This window comes from Blennius ocellaris (genome assembly GCF_963422515.1).
Source record: "Blennius ocellaris genome assembly, chromosome: 4".
Lineage (NCBI taxonomy): Eukaryota > Metazoa > Chordata > Actinopteri > Blenniiformes > Blenniidae > Blennius > Blennius ocellaris.
The window spans coordinates 22,084,923-22,109,294 of NC_137653.1; the positions used below are offsets into that span (position 1 = coordinate 22,084,923).

The 24,372-nt window shown below is 41.1% G+C and overlaps 2 protein-coding genes across 2 annotated transcripts; both read right to left on the reverse strand.

Moving 5' to 3' along the window:
* Window positions 1-1,051: 1,051 nt before the first annotated feature.
* LOC308128813 (interferon-induced GTP-binding protein Mx-like) lies at window positions 1,052-13,894 on the reverse strand. Its single transcript, XM_080494484.1, has 12 exons — window positions 13,641-13,894; window positions 10,887-11,024; window positions 10,657-10,811; window positions 9,258-9,396; window positions 8,311-8,509; window positions 8,146-8,224; window positions 7,931-8,053; window positions 7,708-7,849; window positions 5,933-6,082; window positions 5,656-5,732; window positions 1,832-2,065; window positions 1,052-1,656 (listed from the first exon to the last, which is right to left on the reverse strand). The coding sequence occupies exons 1-12, from the start codon at window positions 13,825-13,827 to the stop codon at window positions 1,420-1,422; spliced, it is 1,860 nt and encodes a 619-aa protein (XP_080350610.1). The 5' UTR covers window positions 13,828-13,894; the 3' UTR covers window positions 1,052-1,419.
* Window positions 13,895-16,787: 2,893 nt separating this feature from the next.
* On the reverse strand, window positions 16,788-24,057 carry LOC308129599 (N-acylethanolamine-hydrolyzing acid amidase-like). The gene is made up of 11 exons (XM_080495579.1): window positions 23,823-24,057; window positions 20,614-20,778; window positions 19,783-19,906; window positions 19,579-19,669; window positions 19,410-19,495; window positions 19,155-19,327; window positions 19,017-19,079; window positions 17,936-18,002; window positions 17,821-17,849; window positions 17,431-17,500; window positions 16,788-17,336 (listed from the first exon to the last, which is right to left on the reverse strand). Exons 1-11 carry the CDS (start codon window positions 24,023-24,025, stop codon window positions 17,316-17,318), a joined length of 1,092 nt encoding a protein of 363 aa, XP_080351705.1. The 5' UTR covers window positions 24,026-24,057; the 3' UTR covers window positions 16,788-17,315.
* Between the last annotated feature and the right edge of the window lie 315 nt (window positions 24,058-24,372).

The window sequence follows — 24,372 nt, forward strand, 5'->3', positions numbered from 1 at the left end:
CACTGATCCACCAACAATAACCACCAAGGCACACCTTTTTGCACTTTCTGCATTTAAAAAAAATTGTCGCAGATCCCGCTGCTCCTCTCAGCAGGTTTATCGACACCAGGGCAGTTCCTGTTCTGCAGTCACGGGCCTGTTCAGTGTGTATCTACGCTGAGCTTTGCCTTAAGTCATTACTTTTGGGCCTTTATTCACTGGCCAGTGAGGTGGAAAGCCCTCCCAGATTTACTGGACATCGTGGTTAACATTTCTGAAAATCACACTATTTATACAGCATGACATCTGTATGATCAGAATATTTTAGTAATACAAATATTACCAACAATTCTCCCACGATCTAATATTTCATCTCCAAAAGGCCGTAAATTCGCACAATGTATTTGAGCCTTTGGTATTATTGATCAGTAACATTAATTTTCAGTGACCATTTCATATCACCTGAACAAATGGCAAATTATGCAATTGTGAAATGTATAAATGAATGCATAAGTTGTTAAAATCCATATCAAAATTAAGTAAAATAAATACCAACTGGAATCACCTGTATTAAAACAAACTACAATGAAGTCACAAATACACACAAATTATATATATATATATATATATATATATATATATATATATATATATATATATATATATATATATATATACACATACTGATACTGCGCAGGACCCTCAAGCTCCCAAGGCCTCCCAGGCCTTCTCGGGTCGTTTACCAGAGGCCTGGGAGCTTCATCATGCACATAATTATGTTATCTTAATTTTGTTTTCAGAATTTGGACTTATGACTATCTTCTAAAAAGTGTCTTTAAAAGAAAAATTGGATCCAAATTTTTAAAAAATATAAAAGACGATATTTTGAGGTGGCCCCAATTCTAACTCAAAAGTCAAATTTAAAAGTACCGGTAATGTGAAACTTTATAGGTGGTCCTAATCCTCTTCCATATATATCTATCAAAACATTGCTGTGCTGGTGGAAACAGTCCATGAACCTTCATGATCCCAATTAAAAAGTAGGGTGATGTGCTGAAGATTTGCTCCAGTCTCCACTTCCCAGTGATTTATTGTCAAGAAACATTGTTACAACAAAGCATAACCTACCCAACAGAATGTTCAATACTTTTTGTGCTAATGCTAGATAACGCGCCATGAAAATCAAGGACACCACACAGTGGGACAAACAAAATCATGAAAACATAGAACTACAATAAATGTGAAAGTTAACAGATAAACTAACATATAGGCAACTGATCCCTTACTTTCACACAGTAGAAACAATACAAGACAAACAGAAAGCTAAAACAGGGGTGTCAACCATTTGGACTTTGGGCTAAGAGTAGCAGCTCCATCGCCAGTAGAAAGAAAAACCTAAAAATGTATATGTAATGGCTATTATGGCATTATTTTAATAAACTACATTCTCAGACTGAATCTAGCCAACAGAATGCGTGCTGCCTTCAGACGCTTGAGACTCCCCTGAAAGTGGGTTCTCTGTGTGTCGATGCCACAATCCTCACACAGCATAGACTCTGATAACTGCTTGTCCTGAATCATCTGCAGCATCTCCCTCTGCAGCTGGGCGGCTAACTCCTGCAGCATGTGGTAGCGGATCACCAGCGGGATCTGGTCTGCAAGACGTTGGCCAACAATCTGGGAAATGGAGACGACAAAGCATTCAAAGCGACTCCCAGTAAACCACAGCTGAGACTTTCTTGAGAATTTAACTATTTGTGATGTCAAATATTAGTGGACAGTCGGTTCGATTAGAGAAGTTTAACTTGCGGTGAATTCTAGTGAATTAAGCATGCATTAGATTGACACATACTTGGTAGTAGGACTTGATGTGCCTCATCATCTCTTTCACGGTTGCTCCATTGTCAGAACCATCGAATAAAGAGGCGTTCCGGACAACTTGAGCTTCGTCTTCCCTCTTCCGCTTGCCTAGCTTCTTGCCGTATCTGTTGTCCTGAGTGTAAACAATCATCTCCATCCTGAACTGGGACTGCAGCATGAACTCTGCTGCCTCTTGCGTGTCGCTTCGGATGGATTCAATCTTCGTCTGAATCACACAGAAAGAAAAATCTATATTAATATTTGTGTTAGGGATTCGACTGATCTGATCCAGTATCGGTATCAGGTTCCGGTGTCAACATAATTCACGGATCGTACACGTTCGGTCCATGAAGCCTCGTCTGTGCTTTACTGTTGCTGAAATGACTCCACAAGTGTTTCCCTGCCACTGCTCTGCAAAATGTGGAATGGATTCCTGAAGGGAGGCGGGTCTCAATGAGACGCGGAGTAATGAGTCAGGAAATTCATTCCACAGTTTGCAGCCAGCATGCAGGCCAGGGAAGTAGCACTGAGGCCATCCAACTCTTCATGACAACATGTCCCTGTTTGATCGTATTTTACACTCCAAACACCGCAAAGCAACACATCAACGTGGACGTTTGCAAAGCTGTTGTACAGCCGAGGCGGACACTCTGCAGCCAGACATCACCGCTTTAAAACTCCGGCTCGCCGAGGAGAACGACACTGACATCAAAACAATGAGCAGCTCACTCCTCCGCTGTAGCAGGCGATTCACACCTCCGTGAAGCTGCGTCATACTCCGCGCTAAACTCCCTGAAAATAGTTCCAATCACTTCTGCCGCATTACTGCTGGAAACACTGCTGTTTGTGCTGCACTGCTAAATAATTTCTCCAGGAATTAATAAAGTGATTCTGAGGTTTTAAAGATATAAGAAGTTCATTATGAGACGATGACGTCACGCAGACACCCACATTGTCCAAATTGAACAAACGTAGTTTGTACCGTTTCCTTTTCTGACCTTATACTAACCTCAAGTTGTCTTTTGGGAGAATACATTCCAGCATACATTCCTACATTTCATACTTTACTGTAGACAGGATTTTATTACAGCCTCATATAAAATCAACAATAATGATGATAATAATAATAATATTAAACCAAACAGCTCTGGTATCAGAATAATATCGGTATTGGCAGGCATGTAAATTCGCATATCGGGATCAGCTCGGGAGTGAAAAAACTTGGATGGATACATCCATAATTTGTGTACAGTTGCATACATTCCTGTTGGCTTTAGGCTCAGTACCTAAGCAGGTGACTTTGATGCAGTGACAGTCTGTTTACACGTTTTCAAGATAAAAAGCAAAACTCATTTTGGGAATCTGTTTACATGACAATGGTGCTCGAAGTCACTGCAAATGGAACTTTATGAAAACAGCCCCAAGGTTAAACGTTTTGACAACGCTGACTGCTTTGTGTATACGATTGTTGTCCATGTTGGCATGCTACAGTTATGCTCTGCATCCATAATGCCAAAGTCCTGTTCCACTAAGTACCAAAGGTAATCTATTGTCTTTTAAAGATTTTAAATGACATCAGGCACAATCAAGACTCCCAACAACTCACAGTCTTGATTTTATTGGATCTTAGCGCTGCTTTCGACACTATTGATCATTGTATTTTACTTGACAGACTTAGAAATCTGGTCGGCATCTCTGGTAATGTTTTTAATTGGTTCAGTTCTTATCTCACAGATCGACGCTTCTTTGTAAGTTTGGATACACGTTCCTCAGGTACCCATGAAATCCACTATGGGGTTCCCCAGGGGTCGATCTTAGGCCCAATCCTTTTTAATTTATACATGCTGCCACTAGGGGATGTCATCAGGAGACACGGTGTCAGCTTCCACAGCTATGCTGACGACACACAGCTGTATGTGGCCGTGTCTCCTGATGACACAAGGCCGATTGATGCCCTTTTTAACTGTATTTTAGATATCAAGTCATGGATGGCAGCAAATTTCCTCCAGCTCAACCAGGACAAAACAGAGATTTTAGTTGTAGGTCCTGAACACCAGAGAGAGAAACTTTTACCAAAACTGCTAGATTTTAACTCATCTTCATTTATAAAGAACCTGGGCGTAACTTTTGACTCTGAGCTTAATTTTATCTCACACATCAAAAATGTCACAAAGACTGGTTTTTATCATCTGAAGAATATAGCCAGAGTCCGCCCATTTCTCTCTCAGGCAAACGCGGAGGTGCTAATGCATGCTTTTATCTCTTGTCGAATTGACTATTGTAACGCCCTGCTCTCTGGTCTCCCCAAGAAAACTTTAGCACCACTACAACTCCTACAAAACTCTGCCGCACGAGTGCTGACGAGGACCAGAGGGCGGGCCCACATCACGCCTATTTTAAAATTGCTGCATTGGCTCCCCGTTCGCTTCAGGATCGATTTTAAGGTTCTTTTACTAGTTTTTAAGTGTCTTAATGGTTTTGCACCCTCTTATTTATCCGAACTACTTTTATCATATCAACCCTCGCGGGCCCTGAGGTCCTCCGGCACCGGCCTTTTAATTGTCCCTCAAACGAGGACCAAGACTCACGGGGAGGCTGCGTTCAGCTCCTATGGCCCCCGTTTGTGGAACAGCCTGCCGGGGAACCTCAGGGCTGCAGAGTCCATTGAGGTTTTTAAAAAAGGGTTAAAAACTCACCTTTTTAATCAGGCTTTTAACTGATTTTATACATGTATGTGTGTATATAGTTATGTATTTGATCAATGTATTTATCTACTTCTATTTATTTATTTCAGATAATTATCTAATTTTCTTTTTTATCTCCAGTGGTTCCTCTAGGGGGCGCTACACTGGTGGTGGCCGGTTTTTGCCACTGGTGGAGCCGTCCCATGGGTTTCCCTGCCCGGGCACCTGGCAGGTCCCCCGCGTATGCGGTGGGATTGGCTTGTCTGCCCGGTTGGGGGGGGATCTGTGGGGCGGCGCCCCCTGTGGTCGGAAGTTGTGCCGCCCCCAGTGTGGACGGCCCAAATATGTCCCTTTCCTCACCTTAGTCCTCAGTGTCCTGCCATGTCTCCATATCACTCGGCATGTCTTCATCTATGATGTGTGTCTGCATGTGTGCGTGTGTGTTCACCTGCTTTTTATTCATCTATTTTATCTTTGCACTGTTTTTAATTTTTGTGGAAGCACTTTGTGTTGCTTAATGTATAAAAAGTGCTATAGAAATAAAGATTATTATATTATTATTATTGGATTACAGAAAGGGTGCTTGGAAGCCAGAATGTTATTTTCATTGTTTCCAATTCATTCACTGACTAGAAACAGTTTTATTAAGAGTACTGTAAAATAACATCATTGTGTCCCAAAAGCAGCAAACTTCTTGCTTTGAACGTAGCACTAGTGCCTGTGAGGTTAAATCTGTGAGTGCATGGCTGCTAAAATCTGAGAAGTGACAGGCTTTTGCCCCCATTAGCCTTGAAGAGAAACACTCCTGCATACGTTGAAGTTTCAGCTGATTTGCCCTCAAACGCAGTTATTTGGTGCATTTATGAATGCAACAGCCTGAACTGTCACTACAAGGCAGGATGGATACATGCTGGCATCTGCTACGATCATTGTCGTTTGAAGTTAGGGGTTTCTTAGGGATTATATGAAAATGTATTTCACCCTGTTCTATGTAATGTTTCAGCAAGAAATATTAAAAGCAAAAAAAAAAAAAAAAAAAAAAAGCACAAGAAAACAACCTGCATATTTCTTGACAAACTGCACAATGAATATGATAAGTAGCAAATGAACAACGGACAGTTGCAGGTGATACCTTCGCTGCTCTGATGAGGTACGGAAATCCAAGCAAACTGCTGTCTGCCAAGTCAAACAGCTCATCCTTTATGATTTCTATAAAGGACACATACACACACACACACACACACACACACACACACACACACACACACACACACACACACACACACACACACACACACACACACACACACACACACACACACACACACACACACACACAATAAACAACACAAAATTTGAAATCGTGTTGAAATTGTGGTTTGTGTCACTCTGTAGATGAAGAGACGTGCCTGCCACCTCCTGGAGTTTTCTCACAGCAGGTTGCTCCAGCTCTTTGATCTGGTCCTGGATCATGGTCTCAAAAGTCTTGTAGTTGATGAACCCAGGCAGCTCTCTTCCACGATACTTGTCATTATACTGCTTCAGAATGTTTTGATTGACTGCAATACAAATGCACCTAAAGTTATTTCATGTTGCACGTGATAGCGAAAGTTCACTTTTCAGTAAGAAAGACAATAAAAAGCTGTTTTACTTTGCACAGTTGTCTGAAAGCTTTATGACCAAATGAGCTTTTTGTGACTTCCCACCAAATTGAAGATGCAAAACATGTATAATCTTTAAAATTAGGCGTATATAAGGCGCCTTATTAGATTTTGATATAAAACTTTATCTTACATTGCATTTATTAAGTTTCAAAAACAATTCAGGAAGGGAAATATTTGATATCAGCTGTTTTTGTACCTGATATCAGCAGTTTCACCCTTTTTTCCCAGCATTCTTTCTACAATATTGACATTGTAGCTGTTTTAATAAATGATGCTCCTTTTTAAGCAGTATTGCATTTTTTCCCTTCCATTCTTAATGCATTTTCTTGTTTAAAAAAATTCAAGTAATTTTAGATTGGTTTTTTTAAGGGTTTTATGCATTTTTCCCCTCCATTTGTTGTAGTTTTAGCTCGTTTTCTCATTTTAGTTGCTGTGCCTTTTTTTAATCCCTTTTTGGCACAGAGATAAAAGTCCTTTTGTAAAATGACTCTGGTGTGTAAATAGAATAAAAAAATTACAATAAAATACAATGTTTTTTTATGTATAATTATGGGACAACCTTCAGTGAGCCACTACTGAGGGGCTCAGGAGCCACAGGTTGCAGACCCCTGACTTGGCACAATACTTGCTAGGTACTGTGAGGTACATAGATTTAATAGGACATGTGAGGTACGATCAAACATTTCTGGGCCAACGACAATAAAAAGAAAATTTTTACTACCATCTACTTGCTAACACCGTCAACGATGTCCCTTCAATTCAGGCTGAAAGAACACGGTTGACCAATGTGGTCTACAAACAGTTTTCAAAACGCTGTGAGGAGTTGTATCGTCATGATGGATCGCCTAACTGGTCATAACTTCGTTCAAAAGAGAAATCAAGATATTCTGATGTTCAATGGAAATCAAGATTCTCCCTTTTATCTAGCTTAGGTCCTGTTTACACAACGTTTCAAGTGAAAACGCATCACTTTTATGCTTTCGTTTCAGAACCGTTTCGTATTCATGCTGCAACATTTTGAAAATGGCAACCCTTTACACAGAAATGCTGAAAACAATGTAGCTGTCATGTCGGGCCACTAGTGGGTGTTGTTGATAGGTTTTTGTAATGAAACAACACATCCATGCAGAGAACAATACACTAAAAACATTCACGCATCCACGACGCATTTTCAAAATGTTGTGTTTTCACCAAAGTTTAGCATTTCCACTTGATTGTCTAAACCAGATCTTAGTTGCTGGACTGAGCTCATTGTGACTGCTTTCTTTTACAATGTAATTCAAGTCGAAGGGAAACAATTTTTGACCGAGATCCATTTCAAATCCCTGCTGGTGTTTGACAAATGAGGAGAAAAACGACTTGCAGTGAGCATTCAAAGCAGGAGTGCGAGATACTGCTGCAGAACTGTATTTTAGAGATGGTAGCACATCATAAATCAATTAGGTTTTCCTTCTGGACACTTTTTGATCACAACTTGTATGTACATCACAGTTGTTGTAATGACATGTTCATTCTCTTACATTTCCTTCCAGCTGTCTCAATGGTTTCTCTCCATTCTTGAAACTCTCCCCTGAGCACGGAAAAGAGGCTGGACTTGAATTGACATTTTAGGCCCTCCCCTTTGGTGAGACTGATAGCATCCTGTGTGAATGCATTCACTTTCTAAAATAAGAACAAGACAAATTAACAAATCAGTTCGTTCAAATATTTGGTTAGGAGCCCTGAAGTATGGCAGACACTCACGTCAATGAGGAAACCCAGTCTGTCGCCCGCCTCCTGTGGGGGTCCACTGCCCAGCTTGTCCAGCTGTGTTTGAGTTTTTTTGATTTTGATCATGGTCTCCTCTTCCAGATGAGGCAGGCTTTTCTGAAAATGAAAGAGAGTGCAGTCATTAACAGCTTGAGTGGGTCAATGGCTTTTCTTTAACCTACTTATGTGAAGGATTGAGAAGTTGTTACCTCAATATGTTGCACCAGTTCCAGGGTGAGCTTTTCTGCCAGTTTAGGAATAGTAGCCTTATTCTCTTCATAGAGGATCCTACAACACACGTATATCAGAGAACTCTTGGCACAGACTAGAAAAACAAACACACACAGCAAAACTGCCTTGAAGAGTGAACTCACTGGAAATGTGCATGCTCTTTAAAAAAGGCTTTTTCCCTTTCGAGCGCCTCAGGAAGAGACACCCTGTCTGTGATCTCCTTCTGACCTCTGCACTTGACGATCATGTAGCCTTTCTTCAGGCAGACGACCTCGTTGTGGACGATTTGAACCGGAGTGTCTTCAGTGCCTTTGTCCACCAAGTCAGGCTTGGTCAAGATACCTGACAGAACAGCCGCATGCCAGATTTTGAATTTTGGGAACTGTAAGATTAACTGCATTGATATATTTCTAATCCAGTTTAGATTTGTCCGGTTCACAAGATGAACATAGTTTGAACGACAAAAAAACTAAGGTCAAGAAAACTGGCATCAAAATTTCTTCCCAAAGCTTTTCCAAAATGCCACTTTCATTCATTTGTCCCGTGTTGAAGCAGGACATTTCCCAGTTACCCTCTAATGCACCATTACATATACGTCCTCGAGGTGGAAGAGACTCAATCACAAGTGCAGATTAACAAGACACTCAATAAGAACAAGGCAGAAATGTCCTACAGGCTCTTGTGGCTCATACGTCCAAATCTTTTTCAGAGTTAAAGAGCAAATGTAATGAAAGCCACTTGAGTTCGATATTCCTAGGAGCGAATTGTGACGCTAACATACAGTACATCCTTTCACTGAAAAACATGGTTCTGGTTGTCGTTGGCAGAATGGTTTCTTCCGACTCCCAGAAGCAAATTGGAGCAGCTCTGGGCTTTACCCATGAAGTGAAGCTATAGTTGTAGATAATCACTGACGTATATGACGTATGAAGTGGCGTCATGCCAAGTTAGGAATTCCAAACATTGGTTGCATATGGAAAGCAGCACAAATGATTTTTTTCATTTTGTATTTCTGACATTACATCCAACCTCTAGTAGTCACTACGACAGGTGTGAACCATGCAAATTCTTCCATAGTGACTCCATTTACCAACAGTCCTTTCTCCATCTGGATCCACTTCCTGTGCCATCTTCAAAGCCTCTGTGGTTGCAATGTCCACATTGCATGGAACAACCACCAAGCTGATGGTTTCCTGCTTTTTGATGAACTTCTGGATCAGTCTTTTAATCTGTAAGAGTGAAAATGATAACAACACAGAGAAGTGTTGAGTGTGCGGTTGTTCTTGTGGCGCTCCCAGACGCTCTAATGCATCCACCATTGAAAAGCTGGAAAAAAAACCCTCTCTGCAGTTAAACTATAAGTAAAGTAGAGTTATGTAAACACTAAAAGTTCTATGTATTTTTAATGTTACTTAAATTAAAGGTGCTTTTGTTCAGGAGTATGGAGTGGGAGTATGTTCACCTCCGAGATGGGAACGTTCAAACGACAACAAATGGCGAAAAAGGCAGTTAAGATTTTTTTTTAAATAAACAATGCAGTCATCATGCATGTTAACTATCACACAGATGAAATGAAGCTCGGTCAATGTTTTTGAAAAGGCTATGTCTACACATATAGGCAAAACAAATCACGTGTCATGTGGTGGCAAAACGCTGCCGAGTCGAGTTGCGTCAGGTTTGCTTCCGAGAGATCACCGAAACGTTCCCCTCACACGAACTCGTTGCTTATGAAAGCACCATAATTGAATTATCATGAACAATTCCAAACCCGATCACATTATCGCAGTGAAGACTTGTTTCATTGGACATTTTATTGCTGATTCTGATTCTAAAGAAGTGAAACATTGGCAGGCAATCGTGAAAACTGGGGCTGCAACAACGAATCGATTAAATCTGATTATTAAAAGTGTATTAAAACTATTAAAAGTCTCGGAAACATCAAAATTGCAGCGCGGCACTCGATCTAATCAGCGAACCGCCGGAGCGCGCTCCGATGCGGAGAGACATCACCGGAGTGTGCTGGTTAGCGGCTAGTCACCGGAGCACGCTCAGATGCGGGAAGACAAAACAAAACAACTAGTCCAAAGCGGACGATGTAAACAACAACAGAGGATTCATAAGGTCTGGAAACTGGACTGTATGTGCTCCCTGAAGTGCATTAAATCTTATTTAATCTTTATCTTGTATACATATTCTATACATGGGTATATACAGTATGTAGATATATTGTATACATCGTTGTATTGGTTAAGTTATGTGCTTTTAAATAATCATAATATATTTGAGGTTTGGTTTGTTCAATATCAACTGGTCCTTCAATTTGAAATGTTTTTTTTTTTAACCGATTCATTGATTAATCGAAAAAATAATTGACCGATTAATCGATTATTAAAATAATTGTTTGTTGCAGCCCTAGTGAAAACATTAACATTTCTCTATTTGAACACTGTCAGTAAGTAATAACTGTACAAATGGCTGGACAAACACACCTGATCACCAATGTTCTCTGGTTGTCCATCAACAGCCACTCTGGCGATGCCGGGCAGGTCGATGAGTGTCAGGTCGGGAACATCAGGGGAGGCGATCTCCAAAGTGATGAGGTGCTCACTGATCCCCACACCGACCCCAGCTATTTTATCTTGAGCTGAAAGGGAAGTCAATTATACACCCAAGAACTAAGACAATGTTCTAGCTGGATCAAACCTGGCTTCAACTGTACCTTCTCGAATCTTTTTCTCCACCAATGCAGGCTCTTTGATCTCCTCCTCGTAATCCTTGTAGCTTATCTTTCCATACCAACTCTCTCCTCTACGCTTCCTCTTCATCTTCAGTTCCAAAGGGCATCTTGTGACAATACCTGATTTTGAGAGTGGAGACGGTGAGATCAGAAATTTTAATGAAATCAATTGTAGTTGAGTGTAGTTGGAAATCCATTCCACAGTTTGCAGCCAGCGAGCAGGCGAGGGAAGTAGCACTGTGCTATCCTACTCTTCATGACAACAGGTTAGTGTTTGGACGCATTTTGAGAGAATACATGCATACATTCATATACTTGACTGTAGGGAGGAGTTTATTGCAGCTGCATATAAAATCAACAATAATGATAATGATATTAAACCAAACAGCTCTTGTATTGGAATGGTATGGGTATCGGCATCCCTATACCTCGTTGCTATCAAACTAGCCTCAAGGCCATGCTGTCAGGATGAGTTTGTACAAATATGCGTAATGAAATAGTTATACAAGGCATTTCACTGCATTTTGCACCAGAAAATCTTAAATTTGGCTTTATGTTGATTGTAGTAATTTATGGTCACAAATGTTGGGTTTTAAGAAAATATAGACATTTTAATCATATTTGCTTTGCACCACAACGAAGAAAGAATTAAAAGTTGGGATTTAATTGTTATTTTGGCACTATTTTAACAGTCTGGCCCACTTAAGATGGAATTGGGCAGAATGTGGCCCCAGAACTGAAATACTAATTTAAAGTTAACACCTAATACGTATATGACCTGGATTGTTTAAACTCAAATTAAAGTCTTAAAAACTCCACTTTCCATTTTTTGAGCTCCCTGATTTTATTTAAGAGACCCAAACTCTTTGTACTGCATTTTAACTATTGCCCTGGCAATACATCAATTTATTTTAGACCAAACAAATAGATATAGAGAGCTGGGATACAAACCTTGAAGGAGCAGACCCTGGTTCAGGTAGGGGGAGGTAGAGAGAGAGGTAGAGAGAGAGGCGGGGGGTGTTTAGAAGGAGCCCCAACTGTAAGCTTTAGTAAATAGAAAAGTTTTGAGTCTCGCCTTAAAAGTAGAGACTGTTTCAGCCTCCCTAACTGAAACTGGAATCTGGTTCCACATAAGAGGAGCTTGAGAGACGAAGGCTCTGCCTCCATTCTACTTTGAGAAAACCTAGGAACCTCCAGTAAGCCAGCACTCTGAGAACCATGTGTTCTTCTGGGAAAATACAGGACTAACAGTTCTTTAAGATATGATGGAGCCTGGTTGTTAAGAGCTTTATAAGTTAGAAGGAGGATTTTAAATTCTATTTTAGATTTAACAGGGTGCCAATGAAGAGAGGTTAGTATTGGAGTGATGTGACCTCTGATGCAGACTCTCGTTGCAACATTTTGAATCAATTGAAGACTTTTTAAGCAGTTATTGGGACACCCTGATAATAGGGAGTTACAGTCGGCATCACTCTGACTCAGCATGTTTCTATTTTTGGAAATATTATGTAGGTGAAAAAAGGAAGTCCTGCCTGCCAAAATAAAAAAACCCAAGTCTATCAAATCTAAACTTTGCAGTCCTAATGACAATTTTCCAGTGTTCCAGTGTCCAGTTAATGTCATTACTGCTCAGATGGAGTAGGAATGAAATGACAGACTCACATACTGAATTTCAAGGCAGACTTTTTGGAGTATAGCGGATGGTTTATTCATTAAAAATGAACACTCTGGGTTTTACTATAGAGAGTTGTATCTTAATCCGAGTTGCCTGCTGGTTTGTTTCTGTTCTGTTTGCTGGTCTTGCAAGAAATGTGTGCTCTGCCCGTCCCTGTGCTCTTTAACACAATACCACGATACGTGTCCAACCACTGCCACCAAGTGTCCAAATCATGCAACCGCAAAAACTATGAATAAACTATAATCTACTATTATAGTACTACTAATAGATAGATAGATGAAAAAAGTGATAGAAATAATGTAATGTAGTGAATGTTCAAGGTTTGATCTTGAATTTTGACAAATTTAAAACGCTGCATTCAAAATAAAAACAAGTGTATGAAAATTTTGTTTTCAGCATAAATCAAATTTTGATTCAGCTCTGGAATTCATTTGATAAACTCATTAATTTTCATTTTTCACTCTTAAAATATATTTTTGTGTTTTGTTTTTTTCAGTTGCAGGTTTAATGTTTTGAGATTCGGATCTTATTTTTTCCCCACCTTCAAAGCTTGCTTTCACTTTCAGATCATATCTTTTCAGCCTCAAACTGCTGGCCCTGTTCTGACGTGGGGGGCGTGACTTCGACTGACAAGAGCTGAGATTGTGAGTGACAATGTCCATACTCTTTATACACTGTGATCACCTGATAGCTGCAAAGGAAGTACAGTGGAAGACACAGATCGCCATTGCAGGCTGTTTAGGACACATGACCAATATATAAAAACCGTAAAACATTCCAGATTGTCAAGTTTATTGTCTCAAATGAACAAATGTACATTTTGGCCTGGATTTAGCGCCACAGATTTTTGCCCTCTATGGAAACAGAGAGAGAGAGAGAGAGAGAGAGAGAGAGAGAGAGAGAGAGAGAGAGAGAGAGAGAGAGAGAGAGAGAGAGAGAGAGAGAGAGAGAGAGAGAGAGAGAGAGAGAGAGAGAGAGAGAGAGAGAGCGAGAGAGCGAGAGCGAGAGAGAGAGAGAGAGAGAGAGAGAGAAGCAGAATGAAGTGAAGATCATGTCACCGTTTCCTCTGGGCAGAGCCACTCCAGACAGCGCCTCCAGCACGGAGCTCTTGCCCGAGCTTTGGTCTCCTATCACGGCGATGGCGGGCAGCGCCAGGTCCTTCTCCACACCCAGAGAGCGCAGAGAGTCGATGAGGTCGATGCAGGGACGCACTTTCTCCTCATACTGCTGGTTCAACGTGCTCATGGTGGAGGGGAGAGACACTCTGGAGTGAAATCCCGGACGACGAGTTTGAAGCGAGCAGCCTGATCGAGATCCGTCGGGAGACTGAGAGCAGTGATGGAGCGACATCCGCTCAGAGGAGGAGAAAGCGGTCTCTCTTTAAGTTTCGGTTTCTATTTTCCCTGCTTGGACGTGAGAAACGAAACTCTTCCACTGGTGTGTCCAGCTCCGGACACTTCTGACTTTCAAGGAAACCAGAGAGAGAGAAACAAACTTGTATGATCTCTCTAATCTCATATCCGTTTCGAATAAAACTCACCTAAGTTTCGTTATCCAACATTTCCCCTGTGCAGTCAGTCATTTCACAATGAATGGCAAGTTAACTTTGCCTAGTGCATGCCTTTCTCGAGAAGAATATATATGTCTATGTTTCTTTTTAGACCAATTGATGTGTGTGCGCAATGGAGGCCAGCAGCCTGGACCAAGCTGCCCATGCACTCGGCACCCCAGCAGACCCGAGGGAGGCCCCCTCAAATCAGCAGAGAAAACCACACCTCAAGTGTGGACCCAGACCCAGAGCTCATGGGCCACCAGAGGGGAAGCTCAACACCCCCATCCACTACGCCCCAGACCGGCTCCCCCCTTCTGGACCACCAAGACTTGAGGGTCATCACCCCCACACCACCAACACCCACCACGAGACGTCACTGATCCACCAACAATAACCACCAAGGCACACCTCTTGCACTTTCTGCATTTTTAAAAATTTGTCCCCGATCCCTCTGCTCCTCTCAGCAGGTTTATCGACACCAGGGCAGCACGTTCCTGTTCTGCAGTCACGGGCCTGTTCAGTGTGTATTTACACTGAGCTTTGCCTTAAGTCATTACTTTTGGGCCTTTATTCACTGGCCAGTGAGGTGGAAAGCCCTCCCAGATTTACTGGACATCGTGGTTAACATTTCTGAAAATCACACTATTTATACAGTATGATGTCTGTATGATCAGAATTCTGTATGAAGACACTTTGAAGCTCAGAACATCTGGATGGATAGATGAATAGACTTTATGGTCTGCCCCAAGCGGTGACACAAATTTATCGTTGACAAGGCACCAACCAATAAAATACAACACATATTTAAAACACAAATAAGACACAAGTACGATCATAAAGGAAATGTTAAACGGAAACAGGAAACAGCTGAAGCCCAAGCTCAGTTTGTCTTGGAGCAACCCTGAAACAGGATGGCAGAAGCAGGCATGCTGTCGGTGCCATTTTATTAACCTGTGGCCTGATGAGTGTGTTGCATTTCTCTTGAGTCACTGCACTCATTATTGTGGTGGAAACTGTAATTCTAGATAATAGTGGACCTCTGGCTGCACTGCTTAAACACGACACTCAACAAAAGCCTATTGACATTATTTCTGAAGACGACAAAAGTCAACTGAAACTGGTATGTACTCAAGAGCTGCATCTCAGCAACAGCAGTCATAGGATTTGTGAAGACACAAGTCCTTACCAACATAACCTGCAAGCAGAGAACCAAGACTTCCTCACAGTCCCTAAGTGAGCTGCACGTGCTGCAAACATGAAGCCAGAACCATCGCAACAAGAATACACAAGGAACCATGAAAGTGTGATACAGGGTGACACACTGAAAACAAACCATGAAGACACAAGATCTCATCAATTACGACACAAAATACCAGGACTATGGCAATTTTGTTGTTGCTCTCTAAAAAATTACAATGGAGAGTAGAGTACTATTATGATGATGTTCAACTGTCAAATCACCAAGTCTCAGGAGAATATGGACTGGGAGTCGTGACACTCTGGAGGCCGCCATTGTTGTTAAATCTACTTGAGCATATGCAGAAGAATTATTTACTTGCACATGCACAGTAACAGCCTTTCTGCTATCTACAAGGAGGCGGGGCCCGAGCGTTTTCAAAAAGTAGCATTTCCCCCCTCCCCCCGTTTCCTTGGAGACCGAGTTGCAGCATTTTTGAAAGGTTTCACTTTGGAAGCCGTTTTCAAAAAGTTGCATTTTCAGTGGCTCCCAAAATGCGACAAAAAGTACAATACAGGCCAACTCAAGACAACAGCAAAGTATGATTGTAAAACATAAAACATCTAGTCAATCAATATATATTATTATGTGACTTAAAGTCTTGTGGAAGAGAAAAGTCTGAATGTACAGTTGTTGGAAGATTTAGGCCTTCTTTTAGAGTTTTATCTGCGGTATGAATATGGCAGCAAAGTGTTCATTGGACCTCAGTTTGGTGCATTTCAGCCCTCTGTTAAACCGAGCAGCGCACCTGCGTTGGTTATTTCAGCATTTAATATACTGAAATGTTGTGAAGTATTTCCAAGCCCTACTGGCGGCTGACCTGCTGTTATTAACACTGTAGTTTGCACATCTGGCCAGCAGCATGTGCTGCAGGCACGCATGCAAAGAACCGTAAATGGAAATGTTCAAGCTGCTCTTTCTTTGCTGTGGATTTGATGTCTCTTCATTGACGATTATATATAAAAACAAGGTATACGGAATAGGAAATACTGTACCATTTGTTGTTTGTTTTTTTTTTGGTTTATTGTGAAATCTTTAAGCAAATTTCCCTGAAAGTTGCCCATCTACCTCTCCATAAAGTGCATAAAGTGGCAGAGCTCCAGCTCATAAAATGTGGACCAACATTGATTTTCTTACTTGGTAATTCACGTACTTGGTGTTGGAGTTAAGTTTAGATCAAGTTCAAACAACACTATAACTCTGCTCAAATTTCTCCCAGTGTCTAAACACAGTAAGGTATTTAATTTTCTGACCACATCCAAATATTTTTAAATCCATCAGAAAAACTTTAGTATTGCTTTTTGTTCTTGTACTGAATTATGTTACGTTCCACCATTTTTGTATCTTTGCTAATGTTACTAAACTCTTCACAGACGTTTGAAAGGTATGAGCCATTAAACATGGGAGACATTTGTTCAAGCAAATTTTATTGAGGTAAAATTATTCTGTTCAAGATAAAACAAATAATAATAATAATTCAAAACAAAAAAATCAAAATCAACCGGTCACCATTTCAACCCCGAAAATGACTTCAGATCTTAAAATTCCACTGAAGCGTTTTCAATGCAATATACTAAAAGGGATATTTTGGATTAGTCAAAGTAATGTTTCAGAAGGTGCTACTCAGTCTGTTATTGAGCCCAAGTTTGGAAGTTTTACTGGTGTGGGAACTCGACAAAGCTTAGCCAGATGATCCAATGACGAAGTGACTAACCTGCATTGTTCTCTCATCTCCTCAAAGCCACCAGAATCACCTCTATGATCTGATTTGAACGAGGCCACCTGATTGGCTCGTTTTGCTATTTGTCCACTCTCACCATATTTGGTCCAAATATTCACCATTCAGGGAAGAAGCCCCCCTGCGTTTATTCACTCATTCCGGGCAGCGTCTTTAAAAATTATTCTGCATGAAGCGACACAGTGAAGCCCAGGAAACCTGGGAGCTCAGTCTGTCTTGGAGCAACCCTGAAAAGAGACGAGAAATCAGTGATACCCAAACACAACAAGGCTTATCAGACTCGAAGAGTCTGGACAATATTGGAAGAGCCATTTTCATCACCTGCGGCCTGACGAGTGTGTTGTATTTCTCCGGAGTCGCCGCACTCATTATTGTGGTGTAAACTGTAATCCTAGGAGGTTGTCAAGACAGGTACAAGCACATACAATCAATTTGGATTCCAATGTTAGAACTTGCTGGGAAATTTAAAAAAAATGTTTGTAAGAAATATGCCACATGGCTGCACAAAGTGTCTGAAACTGAGCTTTCATTGTTCAATATGCCATTTCTAGCTGTGCTGCTTAAGCGTGACAGTCAACAAAGGCCGACTGACATTATTGCTGAAGTGGACTAAAGTGAACCGACACTGGTCTGCACTCACGAGCTTCATCTCACAGCAACTGTCATGCGGCTGGTCAAAACAACAACGGGTCAATAAAAATTCCTCCTTACCCATTACACACTGGATACAGTGACAGAACCTGCAGGGTGAGACTGCATTAGACCACCAGACAGACTTTCGGGAGGTGAACAATCCCTGGCACGCAGCTCAGCAGGCCATACTTGCCTTGAAAAGCGTATCAGAGTCGATGTGCTCTTGTCCGGTAGCATTCAGTGCTTTGTTGGCTGCTTCTCTAAGAAACAAACCAAGAGAACGGCAGTGTCAAAATGGGAATTTCGTACCTGTGGCGTGGCTGGAGGAGTGTGGACTGGAACCAAAAGCTGTCTGAACATTTTCCTTGAGGCGAGCAGGGTTTAGTTCAACAGAAACACTCAGCCGTGGATAAAAGACTGGAGATCAGGAGTGACCAACGCATTTTAGTTCAGAGAGGTAAATTATTGCCTTTATAACCTTAAACCACCAGATTTAAACCGCTGGACAAAAAGTTAGACATCATGTATGTAGACATCAGCCACGAGATAAAACAAGAAATTACGCAAACATACTAAGCATTACCAGATCGAGAACAAGAAACAAAACATATATGACACAGGATCGACTGTGCCTGACGTCTACTTATACACCAAACCTCCCAGATCATGACTTTTCATTATTATGACCCCAAAAACATGTAATCTTTCAAATGAACAACACAATCTTGATATAGAGCTAAATAAACCAAACAAGCTTTTTTAATGTGGCATTGAGGAAAGGTATTCAATTTGCCAGTCCACTTTGTACAAAAAATAAGAAATTATGTTTTCATACATATAGTTTTGTATATTTGGATTTATTTATTTATTTAAACCTTTTTAATATTTAGCATTGCCTTGATTAGCTGTACTGAAGTTTTGAACCCAACATATTTTAATAAAGAGGACCCAAAAGGTTTTCATAAGAGATGTGCCAGTGGTTTTCATGACACTTGATTTGAATTCTGCGCATTAACCTCACCCTGACCATGCATCCATACAGTTCATCCTACTTTAAACTGCTGATTGGTGGAGCTGATACACAGTCCTTTCCGAATTCATGACAGGGTATCTAAGTTAATATTCCGTGGCTTCACCCAGGTAGATAGGGACTTCTAACATGCACTAATCATACTTGAACGATGCTGCGTTTTAGAGCTGACTGGCATGTATTTTAGTATATCTTATGATACTTCCCAGTTGTTGATACAGATTTTAAATGTAGAGTGGCTCACCTCCGATGGTCTCTGGCTGGAGGAGGAAGCCAGTGGTCAAAGTTCGTCTCCACTCTGTACCACCTGAAACACACAGGCTCAAACTCGAGACGCACCATCAGACAGTAGCTTCTCCTCAGATCTTTTCACGTTTCCTACCCGCCATTGACAGGATCCAGTGGCCAGATGTCAGCAGGGCCTTTTCGATCTCTGGTGATGACGACTCCTTCGCCTGGTTGCACGCCGCCCACGATGTAATACACCCCTGTGATGATGGGGACTTTTGACAGACGCATCACTGCATCCTGAAAGTCCTCCGCCTGCTCCAGGGTCTGCGCGGCGAGCTCACAGTTAGTTTTCACTTCCACTACACCGCCAATGTTTTTAATACTGCAGCTTCTGTGAGTGCCTCACCTCCCTCACCAGCCAGCTGACGGGGGATCTCCTGTACAGGATGGCAGACACAATGTTCTTCCACCAGTTCCACAAGCGCTCGGAGCCTGATCAACACGCATTGCTTAGAAATTCAAAAGCAAGAAAGGAAAAAAACTTCTCCCAAGAGTACGAGTATGAGTAATCTCACCTCGCTGGTCGCCAGAGACTGTAAACTTGTTCGGACTCTGTCCGGTCCACAAGCCCACGTAGCCCGCAAACGATGTCCCCCTGTAAGCCACCTGATATGGAAAAACTGGTTCTCAACATCGTATCATCACAAGATGACTTGATAAATGTTTACACATCCAGCAGGATGAAAAGACCATTCAAATCTTTTGAATGCACACTTTACCTCCCCCTTCTTGAGGAAGAATATGTTGATGGTCAGATTCCTCAGAACAGAATGTGGATAATCCAGATTCCTGCCGTGGTACAAGTGGCCGTCTTTGTCCTGAGCTATGATGCTAGTGCAAAACCTAGAAACGTATGGAGTGTGTTAGTTTACATGAGCCGAGTATGAAATAAAGTACTGATCAGCATGACATGTTTCATTTTTCTGCGATCACATCAACTCGCGTACGTCATATGCTGCCATTCAATTGTGAACTTATAAGACTTCTAAAATCGCAGTGTGTCATGGGCAGAGAGCATCATTTTTGCAACTTTGTTTTAGAATAGATTTGCGTCTACAAGGCAACCATTTTGAAATCAATGTCTGTTTACATGGAACAGCAGAAGCACTAACAGCAATGTAGGTTTCATGTTGGGCCACGACTGGTTGTTGGTTGTTTTTGCAATGAAACCACGCACATGCACGAAGAGAACAATACGCTATAAACATTCACAATGGCGAGAAAACGGCAAACATTGTTGCAAACATTTACTACGCCTGTGTTGCACACGCACGGCAACAACGTTTCAGAAAACATGTGCCTTCCCCCGCTTACACGGAGTCGTAGAATTTTCCTAAGGTTTTATTTTATGTGGCTCTGAGCAACAGTGTCTTGTAAACAGAGACACAAAATGCAACGGACGTCTCGATGTTTCACTTGAAAACGTGAAAAAGGGGCGTAGCACTTCTCCGTGCGTCAATAAGGCATCTCTTGTGGGGCGTTTCCGGTCTACGGTAACCCAACGTGCATTTCCACCACAGAGGTCAAAGTCCGTCCAAACTCATACGTACGCGGTCACTTCATACGCAAAGTTGAGCATGATGATGTCAGACAGCTCTCCTCCAAAGTGTGAGGCCAAGCCACGGATCTCCCCCGCGTAAGGCTGAGGGATGTAGCTCTCCAGGGATTCCACAACCGGGGTGAGTGCATGGTGCACCCATTTTGGAATGGTGGAACTGGAGAAACACAAGGTTAGATGTTAGTGTGTAGTCATTGTACAATTGTAACACCGCTCAGTACGTTCAAAAACACAAAATAATACTGGAGGGGTTTCAGATAGGCACATTGAACTTACCGGTAGTTTAACTTAGACTTTTCTCATTGAACTTTAATATAACTAAGGAAGTAACTAAGAACAAATCCTTACTTACAATGTATAGTAGGATGACAGTTATTCCAAGTGGCATTGGAACACATCGATTATAATGGATTCAAATTAGCCCCGTTTATATAATGTTTCTATTTAAAAAAGCATTGTTTTTACATTTAGACTTCAGAAAAGGTCTGTGTTTACACTGCAACCTTTTGAAAACAATATTGTAAAAAAAATGTAGTTTCAAACAAACCGCTGTAAAGATTAACAACGGGGACCAAGCTGGATTGTTATTACGGTGACTGTCATCTATAAAAGAACAGTTGATGTTCAACTGTCAAACCACCAAGTCCCAGGAGAATATGGACTGGGAGTCATGACACTCTGGAGGCAAACATTGTTGTTATTGCCCATCTACTTGTGCCTGTGCAGAAGAACTATTTACAATGGCTGTGGTGTGGATACACATTAGCAGCATTTCAGAAAAGTTGCATTTACCCCCCCGTTTACATAGGGTGTAAACGGTGTACAATGTTTTTGAGAAGTTTGACTTTGGGAGCCATTTTCAAATAGTTGCATTTTCAGTGGTTCCGAGCACCGTCGTTGTGTGAAAAGAAATCGAACAAGTTGTTAAGTAAAAAGGGAAAAGATAATCTGTCCCTTTTACTCAATGAGAATCCATAATTTAGTGAGGACGACATTTTACAGCCCTCATAGTGATCACATTTATCTGTCCCTGAGCCAACTCTAAATTTGAACTTTAAATATTTACAGTTTTCACAGATCATTTTTAGAGCTGAATCTTGTGACTGTGAAACTAAATTCTAGTTCGAAGCTCATAAAGGTCAGTCTGCACCTTTAAATTTCCGATGAAAAGAAAAGTCTTTTACAAGTTGCCTAAATGGCAGGTATGCATTTTTAAATGTTTCTTGATCGAGACTTAAGTGTAACAAGTTAGCAACATCCTATATGCCAGAATATGTCTATGGCAAAGTACTTTAACTACATATTATACACAATTTAGGACTTTTTCTTGAGTGTCCTTGATGTACACAAGTTGAACATCTTTAGTGTGCTGTGAATCTTGACTGAAATTCTTCAGTTCAATACAAAAGTGGTTTTCCAGTTCTGAATGAGTTGCATAAATCCCAACAAAACATGCTCAATTTTTATTTTAATCCAGCTCAATAGTTGCTCGTGTGGACATGAGATTAATGACTGAAGCTCAGTGCTCATGTGAACACACACTGAATAAGATCACACTGACATTTAAGAACGTCTGCCACAGTTGAGTCCACAACAACAAATATCTTAAGTAAAGTTGCATGTTTAAAAAAAGATAAATTGACTGAAACAACAAACTCAGAATAATTCACATCATGCTCACTGTTTTAATGAATTTTTAACTATAGTTTGGTCCAACGATCAAAAGGTTTGACTGCCAACTGTCTGAGTTTTAGTAGCCACTAATGGCTTTGTGCCACCGGTAAATGCAATGCAAGCCATTTTTAACTTAGAATAGAATTAATTCAACTGAATTAACTAAAAAAAAATAAGTCAGCATAGTTTTTTTTAAAGTTACAAAAGTACTATGTTATAACTTTGCTTGAACAATTATATTACAAAGGTTGCATCCTCCCCCCTCCTCTGCCTCACAATGGTCTGGACTGTGCCGGCACACACTGGCACAAAGTGGCACTGACCTTGGATCAGTGCAAGTGAATGAGCACATGCAGTAAATATAGTCTGAAAAGATGAACTGAAACTATCCTCATGATATTCAGTTGCTGTCATAAGAAAAGCGATACGCATATCCCATATACATGGCCACTTTTATACAGTTAATTTAGTCAAAGAGGAATAGAAACCTTAGCACACATGTCAATATGCAGTACGTTTTAATGTAAAGCAGTGTTTATCTATTCAATATCTTTTCTTTTGCAAAAATTATATCTATCTATAAATCATTGTTTTGACGCCCGTTTATTTTAACCTTATCCATTAAGCTGACCTTCCGCATAAGCCCATCAGTTTTGGAGATACCATTCAGATGCAAAGCAATTCACAGTGTTTTACAAGGAAATAAAGAAAATACATTAAAACAGAGAGACTCAGGAAAGGATAAAAAGAAGACAATTAGATTTCTGAGAAAAATTGAGTAAGTAAAATCTATTGTTTAATGGAAAGATTGACAAGTGAGAGGTGCGAGTCAGAAGTTTGCTCTGCAGGTGAGGGGCGTAGGAACTAAAGATTGCTTCACGTTGTTTTTTCTAACTCTGGGAACGTTTAGTGAACCTCTTCCTGAGGACCCCAGGAATATCTCATAATCTGCCAGTAAATCTGAGATGTATTTAGGCCCATCCAAAGCTTTACAGACCAGAAGAAAGAGTGTGAAGTAATTTGACACGCATGGCAAAATGGAAAAAGATATGCATAAAGTGCACACTTAAAAAAAGAAATAAAACGTTACAACTTTCAAACAAGTTACTGCATGCAGATTCCACCTGTAAATAAAGTCTGATTTAAGGGTTAATCCACTGATAAGGGGTGCCACTCTTAACATTTTTATTACTTAAATAACAACACTCACTAGGAATTGATTAAGTTACTAAACACGTTTCGACACATCAGTTCATTTTTTCCAGTATATTTAATTGTTTACACCCCAACCCCCCAGAAAAAGTTGTTTTGAGAATGTTGTTGTTGTTCACCCCCATCCCCCCCCCCCGCAATAGTAAAATGGAATCTTCCCAAGTCATACTTAACATTAAGTTCGCTTCTAAACCTTCTTATGTTGTGCAAATAGTGCGTAACACATGCAAACTTATTAAAACGTGCCATTTAGCAAGATAAATGTGTAAAAAAAACAACTCCCAACAAACAGAGGGGTGTGTGTGGAGAACTTACTCAATCACTTCCGCGGCGGCTGCTTTCAGGTACTTGACGTCGAAAACCTGCAGCAGAGGTTTCCAGCGCACCTCCGGTTCTTCGTCCAGGCTGATGTTGACCGCGGGCGGAGCGAGCGCATCCCGGAAACAGGCTCCGGGTCCCGGCACCAACAGCAGCAGTGGCAACGGCCACAACAGCAGCAGTGCCCCAGCCCGCAACATCACTCCCGACCGGCTATCACAAGCATCCAGCCGGACTGTCACCTCACCACACGGGGCAGAGTCCACCGGGACACCGAGGAGGAACCAGCGCACCACTTCCGCGTTCGGACCTTCAAAATAAAACCAACTTTCACAGTTCACATTACAGGCGGATTATAATCTGGACTATATAGTGTATAATAACGCTGAAGTTACTGAAAGTGAGTGTTTGAGCAATGTTGGAGTTTCTCGTTGAGTCACTGAAAAATAAAGAGTGTTGCGTTTTGAAAATCTCTAGTGTGGGTAGCTTTTTTTTTATGGGCATCCAAGAAGGCCAAGGGGTCAAATTCAGACAGACCTTTCTGTGT

Excerpts from the sequence above, each read along its gene's own strand:
- LOC308128813 (XM_080494484.1), bottom strand. The coding sequence starts at position 13,827 with ATGAGCACGTTGAACCAGCAGTATGAGGAGAAAGTGCGTCCCTGCATC. Across the intron at positions 11,025-13,640 it reads GGCTCTGCCCAGAGGAAACG|GTATTGTCACAAGATGCCCT; the intron begins GTGACATGATCT and ends TCTCAAAATCAG. Across the intron at positions 10,812-10,886 it reads GGAGAAAAAGATTCGAGAAG|CTCAAGATAAAATAGCTGGG; the intron begins GTACAGTTGAAG and ends CTTCCCTTTCAG.
- LOC308129599 (XM_080495579.1), bottom strand. The coding sequence starts at position 24,025 with ATGTTGCGGGCTGGGGCACTGCTGCTGTTGTGGCCGTTGCCACTGCTG. Across the intron at positions 19,670-19,782 it reads TCTTCCTCAAGAAGGGGGAG|GTGGCTTACAGGGGGACATC; the intron begins GTAAAGTGTGCA and ends TTTCCATATCAG. Across the intron at positions 17,501-17,820 it reads CTGTATCCAGTGTGTAATGG|GATTACAGTTTACACCACAA; the intron begins GTAAGGAGGAAT and ends ACAACCTCCTAG.